Source organism: Dendrobates tinctorius, unplaced genomic scaffold (genome assembly GCF_039654945.1).
Source record: "Dendrobates tinctorius isolate UK_male_01 unplaced genomic scaffold, ASM3965494v1 ptg000086l, whole genome shotgun sequence".
NCBI classification, from domain to species: domain Eukaryota; kingdom Metazoa; phylum Chordata; class Amphibia; order Anura; family Dendrobatidae; genus Dendrobates; species Dendrobates tinctorius.
Window position 1 is genome coordinate 69,477,898 of NW_027361754.1, and position 12,676 is coordinate 69,490,573.

At 41.0% G+C, this 12,676-nt stretch overlaps 1 protein-coding gene across 1 annotated transcript in view; it reads left to right on the forward strand.

The window, feature by feature from the left end:
* Positions 1-12,020, forward strand: part of LRRC38 (leucine rich repeat containing 38) — a 77,951-nt gene extending 65,931 nt beyond the window's left edge. The window contains exon 2 of the mRNA XM_073585562.1: positions 4,902-12,020. Within this exon, the coding sequence (XP_073441663.1) occupies positions 4,902-5,143 (242 nt within the window). The 3' untranslated portion in view covers positions 5,144-12,020. The remainder of the gene's footprint in view (positions 1-4,901) is intronic.
* The last annotated feature ends 656 nt before the right edge of the window (positions 12,021-12,676 follow it).

Sequence of the window (12,676 nt, forward strand, 5' to 3'; positions counted from 1 at the left end):
GTGCCGGTACAGACTGGTCAATGACCGCTCCTGCCAACGATTCAGCTGCTCATCATCTGCAGAGCAGCTCTTCCAGGCTTTTCTGTTGACAGTGCGTGACAGCTGATATCATGCTGATTGGCAGCTGGCTCCCTGCAGTTGGGCAGTGGGGAGTCGACTGTCAATCAGCATGATGTCAACTAAGCAGAAAAGAAGCAGCTGCTCTGTCGTGGTGACATCAGCGGAAGCCACAGAATTGTCGGTATGAGCGGTCAGTGATCGGCGCCAGGCAGAACGGGCAGGTAGTTAGCAACAACGTGTCTATTAGTTCTTAGGGACATAGTAAAAAAAAGTCTTGGATAATCCCTTTAAATCAATTGCCTTATGTTGTGTAAGTTTTCTTTCTATTACTTACTATTTTTAAGATCTGTGTTTGCAGTCAGGAACCATTGGTTCCATCCAACACCTGACAGTCCTGCTTACACAGCTGATGGAAATGTGGCAGTGTGTAGAGCTGACAGCTATTAAGGCTCATTCACAGGTTCGATTTTTCCACATATGAGAATAACAGATCGATTATTCTGATCAGACTTTGATTTTTTTCGTGTGTGGAGAAATTTAAAAAAAAAAAAAAGTTTCTCCACCTTCTCCATGCAGTCAGTCTGTGAAAGTCAGACCGCACTCATATGTCATGCGAGGGTGGTCCGATTATTTTCCCAGAACGAAAGACATGCATGGCTGACTTTGATCCAGCCCTCAGATCAAAATAGGACATGTTTCCACAATATTCCGTGGACCTCTCGGTACGAGAAAAATTGTGAGCTTATGAATGGCTCCACAGACTATAACAGGTGCAAGTGCTATCCATGGAAATCCAAGTGCTATCCATGAAAATCCAAGTGCTATCCGTGAAAATCCAAGTGCTATCCATGGAAATCCAAGTGCTATCCGTGAAAATCCAAGTGCTATCCTTGAAAATCCAAGTGCTATCCGTGAAAATCCAAGTGCTATCCGTGAAAATCCAAGTGCTATCCATGAAAATCCAAGTGCTATCCGTGAAAATCCAAGTGCTATCCGTGAAAATCCAAGTGCTATCCGTGAAAATCCAAGTGCTATCTGTGAAAATCCAAGTGCTATCCGTGAAAATCTAGGTGCTATCCATGAAAATCCAAGTGCTATCCATGAAAATCCAAGTGCTATCCGTGAAAATCCAAGTGCTATCCGTGAAAATTCAAGTGCTATCCATAGAAATCCAAGCGCTATCCATGGAAATCCAAGTGCTATCCGTTAAAATCCAAGTGCTATCCATGAAAATCCAAGTGCTATCCGTGAAAATCATGGAAAGCGAAAATTGACGTGTGAACGAGGCCTTATTCTGAAGTCCAAGTGCTGCAAAAATTCTCTAAACTGACACAATGTAACAAACCCCAGATTTTCTTCCATCTTTTGTGTAGCTGTCACTAAAAAATTTCTATGTGCAGATGACCAATGTCATATGTTATGGTGCAAGGCAGAGATAAATGTGACGCCATCTTACTAGATGACTTTCTTTGGCATATATTGTGTGTAAGGTTCCAAGCGTTTAATTTCCTTTGTTTAAAGGACGGAGGAGGGTAGGGGGCATTAGGTGACCGCTGGTTCCTTCTTCCAGCCCAGAGAGAACCTGTCTCCCACCTCTTTCTTATGGCTCAGATGGATCATGACCACTGCAGCCAATCACTTGAAGGAAAAGTAAGCCAGTAGACCATCAGTGGGGATTGACAGCAGTGCAGAGGACTGGCGGAAGTCTGGTAGGTAAGTATGCGCTATTATCAGTTTAGAACATCTATGGGTTCATTTTTATAAAATAAAATAAAAACATGTAAACGTCCCCCCTTTAAAGGAAACATTCAGCAGGTGTTTGCTTATGGAAATAGTGGTGTGGCTGTGTAGCTGCTTGCCCCCCAATAAAAATGATACCTTATTTGTAGAGATCTGATGTGCCTGAAGGGAGATATAAAGTGTAAAAGACATATTCATATCAGGCTGGAAGTGCACTGGGGGCGTGTCAGTGTACATTGAAAAAGCAGAATAAGAGCATTGACACGCCCCCAGTGCACTTCCTGCCTGATTTGAATATGTCTTCTACACTTTATATCTCTCGTCTGGCACATTGGATCTTTACAAATAAGGTATCATTTTTATCAGGGATCAAGCGCCTACACAGCCATATCACTACTTCCAGTTATAAAAATGTGCAGACAAGTTCCCTTTAAGGCCCTGTCCACATCTGCATCATGGCTTCTTTTATAACAGAAGGCACAACGCTCTGCCAGGTCTACTGCATGATGGACACTGACACAGCTCAATATGCCGTAGAATTATAATGGGGAACAATGAGTTCTGTAGAGGTTTCACTGACAAAAAAAGAAGCTACAAATATGAAAAGAGACTTAGGGAATTGTTCACACAATGGATTTTACAGTGTTGGTGTTGTGCATGAGATTCTATAAAATGGCTGTTTATGCTGTGGATATTCACCGTGGATTTAACGCTAGGTAATGCGAATGGTGAAGTCTGTGAATTTTCACTGCGGTATCCCCACAATTGAATGTGGAGAGAAGTACTTAGAATTTCCTCCAAAATGTGTCCCATGTGATTCTCACAGATGCAATGGGGCAAACGCCTTACTCTTCTTTCCTTAGGCTAAGTGCACACGTACCGGAACTCTCGCGGAAATTACCGCGAGAATTCCGGAATTCCAGTCCGCGGGAAAATCGCATTTTAAATTCCCGTGATTTTCCCGCGGAAAAACTAGCATTTTGCAAGTGTAATTAGCTTGCAAAATTCTAGCGTTCTCCAAGCAATCTGTAGCATCGCTTGGAAAACTGATTGACAGGTTGGTCACACTCGTCAAACATGACCAACTTTTTACTACTGAGGCTGCCTATGCGGCATCAATAGTAAAAGATAGAATGTAAAAAAAACAAAAAAAAACGGTGTTATTCTCACCCTCCGACGTCCCGCGCATCCGTTCCCAGTAATCCTTTGCGAAAATGCCCGCGATGACGTCAGTTCTCGCGGGATCGCGACGTCTCGCGGTAATTCGCGATGACGTCGCGCGAATGACCTCGAGACTTCGCGATCCAGCGAGAACGGACGTCAACGCGAGCATTTTCGCAAAGGATTACTGGGAACGAGAGCGTGGAGAGAAGCGGGAAGGCTGCGCGGGACGTCGGAGGGTGAGAATAACAATATTTTTTATTTTAAATTCTATTTTTTACAGGGATATGGTACCCAAAGCCCGGAGGACAGTCTCCTCTCCTCCGAACCGTGGGTACCATCCGCAATTGTTCTGCTTACTTTCCGCATGTTGGGCACAGCCACATGCGGGAAGTAAGCGGAACAATGCATTCCTATGGGTGCGGGATCGCCGCGATTCCGCAAATTAATGAGCATGCTGCGGTTTTTACCGCGAAGCGATTCCGCCGCGGTGAAAACCGCAGCATTAGCACAGCATTGCGGAATCCCATAGGAATGCATGGGATGCTTATTTTTTGCGTTTTCGCGGCAAAATCGCGCGGTTAAAACCGCTGCGGAAACGCGAAAAAAACGCCACGTGTGAACTCAGCCTTACTCTCCTACCTAAAAGTGACCTCTGGTGGTGGAAGGACATATTGCATTTTATGATGTAAGGATACGGCGCAGAACAGAATACACTGGGAAATATGACAGATGATGAATATAGCTACAACCATTTTTCGAGACAAAACCTCATAAAAAGGGTGACATTAAGTTAAGTATCACAATGTCATTGGCCACATCATAAATTAATGGCCCCCGCAGATGCTACAAGATCTATGTATATATATATATATATATATATATATATATATATATTTACACAGTATATATATATATATATACAGTATATGTGTACTGTACACATATATATATATATATATGGTTGCATATTGATTCCATCGAAATATCTCAGTACCCATCAGCGAGTATTCATCATCCTATATCACCTACTGCATACACAGCTGGTATATCGACGTGTGTCCTTGCGGGTTGTATGCCGTCTCGTGTTTGCCCGTTGGGTTTTTACAGTCAACCTTGTCATAAATATGTCATTTTTCTAATCTGGTGTTAATGCCGCTGATCTCCTGAATCCGACGTTGTGTTTCTTTTGTTTCTACACCTCTCCGTTCCGGAGATATGGCCACTTCTTCCCTCTCGATAAACCTAAGTCTTGTTAGGCAAGTGGGTGTGGTCACCAAGATGACTTGATTAAAGAATTTGATGACCTGCCCAATTGTATAACAAGACTAGAGCAATATATCGGAAACAGGGGCCATATCTCAGGAACGGAGAGGAGCAGGAACAAAAGAAAAACGTTGCCAGATTCAGGAGAACAGCGGCATTTACACCAGGTACAAAAAAAAAAAACATATTTATGGCAAGTGACAGTTCTTTTTTAAAGAGATAGGTGAAAGGACCTAGCGACCCAACTGGTTTGTACCATATTAAGTAAGTATACTATGCATATGCGTATGCGTCAACCATCGTGTGCACCAAACATAGACGTAGGCTCTTATATACCTGACAGAAGGCAAAAGAGTGTCCTTTTACCCTACTTTCCTGTGATATTTGTCATCTCAGGAGTCCAATACCTTACAAAGAGCAGCAAACTTGAAGGGATTTCAAGATTATATTAGTTTTCTAGCAATAGCGCCATTACTGTCCACTGGCTGTGTCTGGTATTGCAGTGTGACTTTAGTCACTTGCATAGGACTATACTGCTTTACAAGGCACAGCCATTAGACAAGAGTGGTGCTGTTTTGGGAAAAACTAAGATTTTTTTTTCCCTTATCTTTTAAAATTCTGCATGTATGAAGGTAAATCTAACAGTTTCCTCCCTTCTTTTTCATTCTTCTCAGGTGTTGAAGAAATTCAGTGCACATTAGAGGATCGGAAAGTCTTCCTTCACGAGCTGTCTGACATCAGCTTCAGCGAATGCAAGTTCACCTTATCGCTGACTGATTTTTTAATCATTATATTTTCTGGAGTTGCTGTATCCATTGCTGCCATTTTTTCAAGTTTCTTCTTGGCTACCACTGTGCACTGTTTCCACAGATGTGCCCCGAGCAAGGATGAAGATGAGGATGATGATGATGACTAATATTCTGGCGATGACATGGACATTACCTTGTTGGACCACAAACATGCACAATGGGCCTCTGGTTGCATAGATGAATTTTCTCCATTTCAAAATGACAGGACTAGTTACCTACGAGGTCTACTTAAAAGACTGGTTACCTACGAGGTCTACTTAGAAAGTAACTCCACCAAAAATGCATAAAAGTCCAACTATTTTGCTTCTGGTGGCTTCCTGTGATGAAAAGTGTTCAAGCACTTTATGGAGCACCATGAGCCTCTTCAGTTTGGAAAGATGCCAACTACTTGAAATGTCTTCATGGCATGTAAGAACATTTTTTTAAAGATGGATTTCCCCTTTAGTTCCTTAAGGAGAATCCATATTTCAGTGTTAAACGCCAACTCGAATGGCTAAGAAGAACCCAGTTTTGCGATGATGAGGTACAAGAGTCCAAAATACACCTATCCAGAGATAGTCTACGGTCCTCACCTGACCTTAGTGTACCCGATATAGGTTCTGCTTCCCACATCATCTACGGCCAGATCATAAAAGTACATAAGATATGGGTCCAAACCTCTGGTACCACCACCATTTCTGAGAAGGAGGTGCTCAAAATCATGTCCTCTTACTCGTGATCTTATTTAACTCCATGGAAAAGGGTAATGCTTTATGGGTTATCCAAAAGACTAGAACATGTGGGCTAATAAGTTCTGAAAGTGCTTCCTGGACCTGATTTACAAACAAGTACAACGTTTTCCTTACAAAAAAAAACCCTTCTAAGGGTTTGTGCACATGACATCCTTTCCAGGCAAACCTGCCAAGTTTTTAAAGAGGAAGACATTTTTAGGAGGCAAAGGGTGGGTTCCTGACCTCTTTTTCGATGTTTTTGACTGCCAGTGGTTTTCTTAATGCCATAAAAATGTCCAAAAAGGCTTCAAGAAGTTCATGTCATTGATTATTTTGCAAAGTATACAGCGTCTTTGGAGTGGAAAACGCCTGAAGAACAGTCACATCACTTCTTTTAGCCAATTGGCTTCTTTGGCAACCTGAAGCATTTAAAGAATGCTCAAAAGCCTGAATGGATAAATAGCAAGCCATTTGTACAAACAAATGCATATGTTCATTCTTTTGAGCTTTTAAACATGTGTTTCAAATTGGAAATCAAACAGGTAGGTGGCACAACCAGTGAAATAGAGTGGTAAGTACAGTATTACGCTAACATTTCTGGTGAAGGCCCTTCATCAGAAGTATAGGCTATGTTCAATGCTTCTAGGTCAAAGGGGTCCAGGTTGCAGGATGGGATTTCTCCAAAAAGGGACAACCAGGTTCCAGCTGTATCAAGGTCTGCGATGTGCGGGTTTCAAAGTGGAGTTGCCAGAAAAGGACGTTGTGTCCAGATACTGCAATGGAACCCTGCCTGGAAGCCAGCCTAAAAAAGCTCTTAAAACATAAAAAAGAATGAACATATGCACAGCCATGTCAAAACTATTGTTCTCTCTTTTTTCACTTTTTTTTAACTGCTTCAGTCTTCGAAAGCCATAAAGTGGCTTAAAGAAGAGACCCCACCATTCCTCAGGTGACTTCCGCAAAGGCGTCGGAACTAACCTATATATGACATAAATAACAAAAAAAGCAGCAACAACGTGGCAAGAAACGACAGAGAAGAAGCTTCAGGAAAAACTGCCGTAGTTTTCCTGAGTTGTCTTTTGCTTTAAACAACAATGTGGGCTCACAGAGCCAGCGTCTGACGGATGTCTTGTGCACATTCCCTAAGACTGGATTTTCACATAGCGGTAGTGGGGCTGTAGTGTGCCACACGCAAGCTGATGTAAAGCAGCAATTCACATCAAACCATGCACATTCCGCCACAGAGATCTGCAGCCTCGCTTCCACTATGTGAAAACAAAGCTTTATCATTACGACTGTTAATCCTTCTGCAATAGGGGTTTAGCCTGTGACTACTTTCTCGCAAATATGCAACTGAGGAACCTTCCCAGTCGCTTTAATCGCGCTTACTGTTTTTACCGTAGCTCTTCTGATTAAATCATTGTCGTCTTCCAATTAATTAAAGTCATTTTTTCATTCTTATATTTGTCCAAAACTTCCCCCAGATTTTTCTCTAGTGCCCTACCAGTGCAGTGCATATTATGTCATCTCATCTATCTCTTCAGATCTCGTTGGAACATTTAGGTCAATAATTATTTATATCTTATTATATGCAAAAATACAAGTGATTATTGCAATGACTATGCTTCGATGAGGAATCCCAAAATTGTGATCCATGGATAATTAGCGAGTGACAGTCCCATAACTAACTCATTATTTTTTTTCACTTACACATTATTCATCTTCCATTATTAAGATGCCAGCCGACTGTTAAAGGGGTCTTCTGTGAATAAACTATTGATGGTCATCATTGAGTCCGATCTAAGGATGATCAGTATGAGGGAGCAGGTGACTGATCATGAGCTACAGCGCAAGGGTGAGCACTGTGCTACTAAAATTATTTATTCTACTGATCAATGGAAGTTGAACCCCACCGATCAGACAATGAGTGACTTTCCTAAGAATAGGTATTAACAATTTAATACCCCCAAAAAATCCTTTTTAGAATGCCACCATTGTGGAGATCAACTGATTGTCATGGGTCTGGCTTCTGTCCCCCCCAGCAAAGTGAGGTTCTGTCCAGTTTCTGCTCTACTAACAGTCAAAAAGAACTGACCCCCAACACAAGAAAAGATAAAGGATTTGTGTCAAACTTTATAGCTATCCCTTATCCATATGATAGGAGACAACCTAATGATTGCTGGGGCGGTGCCCCACGTGGACCCCCATTGATTCTCTGAGCTGATCAGAGGTCTAGCATGCGTACCTACACTACATTGTTTTTCTATATGACTGTCTGAGATAGCCGAGAGCGGAGCTTTGCTATCTCCATCAGTCCTACGTGGGATCCTATGAATCAGGGATACCTTTAAAACTTGGCACAACCCCTTTAAAGGGAATGTGTTGTCAGATAATGACCTATAGAGTTTTTGCATTCTGTGTATTTTTTAAAAAATGTTGGCAAAATTTCACACTGGCCCCTATCGTTTCAGGAAGAGTTTTCAGCAGTTTCATTACCATCAGAGGCAGGATGACAATGACAGGTAACACCTCTATACACAGCTGATAACACAGGATCCACCAATCATAATAGGTGATGTCACACCTCTCTCCCAGTTCACAAGGGACCTTTGCACACGCTCATTATATATCTCTGTTCATTGTGGCTAGTAATCATTGTTTTAATTTTTATTTCATAAATCATTAATAAATATGAAACTTTGTCATATAACGTAACTGGGAAATCTGCTCTCTTCACCCTCAATTTTTGGGTTAAATCTGTGAAGTCTGTTTTCCGTGAAGACAGATTTTCCCATTATTGAGATAGAACATGACAGTTGGTGCTCATAACATTCTATGGAGAGGGAAGAGGGAGAACTAGAGGAAGACACAGACATTCTACTCTAAGTTCTCCTGAACCAACAGTTACACTTTTAAAACTAGGACATTTTCTGATGACGCATTCCCTTTAAATGAGCCTCACTTAGCTGAAGGCAAAATTTCCACTTGTAATTTTGGGATGTTCCTGAAAACCTGGTACTGCAGATATGATGTCCCGGCCTCATTGTCACATTATCCTACAGACATCATCAAGTATAAATGGGAGCAGTGGGAGAACAATATGAGTTTATGATTGTGGCTTGTATTCACCAGTCGATTACCGGTCCTGTAGGGAATTTCAAAAATACTTTCACAGAAAAGTCCAGATATTCTCAATACATTTAAAGAACACCTGTCTCCATTCTGCTATGAATTAGACAGTGGATTTAAAGGGATTGTCTTTATTTTCCAAAACGGAGCCACTCTTGTGAAAGGGCATATACCCTTATATAGGGTACTTGGTTAACACTATTTTGATCAAACCAGATCTCTTCCTTTGTACTGATGAAGGGCAGTATCCCGAAACACGTGTCTGCAAATTGAGATTCTGTCTCTGAAGAGACAGTTTGCAGATCAAAAAGCGTAAAAGTCATCCCACCGTGACAAGGTGTACCTAATCTGGGCGGTCCTAATCTGTTTGTCGTATTAAAACATTACCTTTTATCATCCGGGCTCAATGTGAATAAGGGCAGAGCAGGACAGGGGACCGACTGTTCAGCCAGCTGTCTATACCTTATATTAATGAAATGCCTTGCTCAAAACATACAAGAAACTACAGCAAAACCAAAGAAATGAGCCGGAGCATAAGTTGATCTATGTGCAATGTGTAAGAGCACATTCACATTGTGGTCATTTCACAGACAAAACCCAAGAAAAAAAATGAGCACATACCCTATAGTAACTTATTATTCTGGCTTGTTTCTTTGATTTTGCAATACTAGGCACAGTCTATAGACAAGAGTGGCGCTGTTTCCTGTCCTTTTTATTTTTCTAATCTCAGACAGCCCCTTTAATTAGATTTCCATGAATGAGCATTTTATGACTGTTTAAAATAAAAATCATTACACCGATATTAATTATGAACTAATTCAATACATAACTATTAACTCCTTATTACTGTGATCGTCAATAACATTAATTAGTGAATGGAATCAAATTAACCTGTTATGAGTGACGAGTCAATTTAAAGGGGTTGGCCATGTTTAATTATTATTATTATTTTTTACTTACAGTAAATGGGGTTCAAAATAATTTTTGCAATTGGGGTTCATTAAAAATTTTTGCACTGTTTGGTTTTTGCAGGGTTTTTGTTTTCTTGCTCGTTCAACGTTGTTGTGGTCCATGGTCATACATCAGCTGAGACAAGATATATTACAAACTTTCCCATCAGCACAAGCTCGCTGATAGAGTCTCAGTGAACTCATTCTGCAGCCAGCATTATATACACACAGAGACTGTAGACGTTAAAAGGGCGCAACATTTTTAATAAAGTCCAAAAATTATTTTTAGCCCCAAATTCATGTATTTAAGTAAAAAAAATGTTCTCAAAGGTGAAAATTTTTAATGAAAAAAATGAACTAGAGTTTACCCGGGAAAAGATCAAGGACACTCAAAAGACAAATTCTGCAGCAGCATATGAATGAGAATAGACCATTAGGCTGGGTCTACACGGCAACTTTTACCCCAACAGCTGTTGCGTGAACAAAGTTTGATAGGTGTCACTGTTACGTGGCAGGAAGTGAATGGGGTCGTCTTGCGACCCCGGAGATACTGCAGCCATGTTAAGGAATTTTGCGACTTTTTCGTCACTGTCACAGTGTCCTTGGGTCTCAATGCGGCCCCATTCACTTGTATTATACTACGATGAAGCAGCAACACATAGCTGACTTTTGCTGTGCAACAGGTGTCGCAACCAAAGTCGCAGTGTAGCCACAGCCTTACAGTTTTGTGGTGCTGAAATGAGCTGTGGGCCTATGTACAAGTCTGTTGGATAAGGGTATAGATTCTATCTCTTCATCCTTGGGCTCCATGTAAGTTGATGTTCCAAAAAGATGAATCATGAATGTGAGGGCGGATAGTTTTTATAGAGGGCGATCTATTCAGAGACTCACCCTCATTCTGGCAAATCTGACCCATCTTATTGGTTGGCCTTTAGTAATAAAAATTAATAATACTTGATATAGACACTACCTCTAACCCCAACCCTAACTCTACTCCTGAGTCCTAACCCTAACCGCAGCCCTAACTCTACCCATAACCCGAGCCATAACCATAACCCTAAGCGCAGCCCTAACTCCAGGCCTAACTATACCCATAACCCGAGCCATAACCATAGCCCTAAGCGCAGCTCTAACCACAGCTCTAACTATACCCATAACCCGAGCCATAACCATAACCCTAAGCGCAGCCCTAAACCCAGGTCTTACTCTACCTAAAGCCCTAGCGCTAACCATAGCTCTAACCTCAGCCCTAACTCTAACCATAATCAGAGTCCTAACCATAGCTCTACACATATCCATAATCCCTGCCCTAACCATGCCCCTAACCCCAGACCTAACAATAGCCTTAACCCTAGTAATAACCGTAGCCCTAACCTTAGACCTAACTCGAACTTTACCCGTAGTCCTAACTCTACCCCTAAACCCACCACTAAACATAGCCATAACTCCAGCCCTAACCTCTACCCATTGCCCTAGCACTAACCATAGCTCTAATCTCAGCCCTAACTCTACCCATAACCTGAGCCATAACCATAGCTCTAACCCTATCCCTAACCATATCCGAAACCCCTGATCTAACCATAGCCTTAACCCTAGCCCTAACCATAATGCTATCTGCAGCACTAACCCGAGCACTAAACATAGCCCTAATTCCAGCCCTAGCTCTACCCCTAACCCTAGTTCTTAGAGTACCATCCATCTAGATTTACAACCCAAGGGGCATGAATAATTGTGCATTCAATTAATCTCTGTTTCATGTTTATCATGATGTAAATCACATTGTGGCAATTTGTTTGTCAGTAAAGAACCATTTGTAAAAAAAAGCCTCATTACGTCTCTGGTGAATCAATGATGTTACTCAACAATCGGGTGAAGTCCAAAGGGAGGGAGTCGATTTTTTTTTTATAGACAGTGAATGTCTATTTTTAGGGAAACAAGTGGTCAGGTTTTCTTGGAAGAACTTGTCTATTACTCTCGTGCCATGTGTGAGGTATTTAAACAATATTTATATGAGCAATGTTTTGTACTCCGACCCCCAGTATTTTATTCCCTTGTTGTGTTATACAAGTGTTGTATATGTTTATATTGCACAATGCAATCTTGTGTGATTGTCGTTCTCTGTATTTATTACTTCCGGGGTCACAAATATGTTGTACATATTTGTGTGACTTAATTTAATAAAATCATTGTCTGTTCTGTGTATGTTGTTGTCAGTTTCTTGTGCATCATTCATATTTCATTGACAATTTCCCCAAATTTCTGTTGTATCAAATTGTTCTATCGCATGTATCTGATTTTACCTACAAATCTAACATACTATGAAATAAGTATAGAGGTTGTCCAAGATTAGAAAAATATTTTTTTTACAGAACAGCGCCACTCCTGTCCATAAATCATATCTGGTATTGCAGCGTAATTGCATTTAACCCCTTTGCGCCGCAGCCCTTTTTCGTTTTTGCATTTCTGTTTTTCGCTCACCTTCTTCCCAGAGCCATAACTTTTTTATTTTTCTATCATTATGGCCATGTGAGGGACGAGTTGTAGTTTTGAACGATATCATTGGTTTTACCATATCATGCACTAGAAAACGGGAAAAAAATTCTAAGTGCAGTAAAATTGCAAAAAAAAGTGCAATTCCACAATTGTTTTTTGGATTTTTTTTTTACCGTGTTCAATAAATGCTGAAACTGACCTGCTGTTATGATTCTCCAGGTCATTACAAGTTCATAGATACCAAATATGTATAGGTTGTTTTTTGCTTAAACGGTGGGAAAAAAATCAAAAGTTTGTTTAAAAAAAAAGAAAAGCGTCATTTTCCGATATCCGTAGCGGCTCCATTTTTTGTGATCTC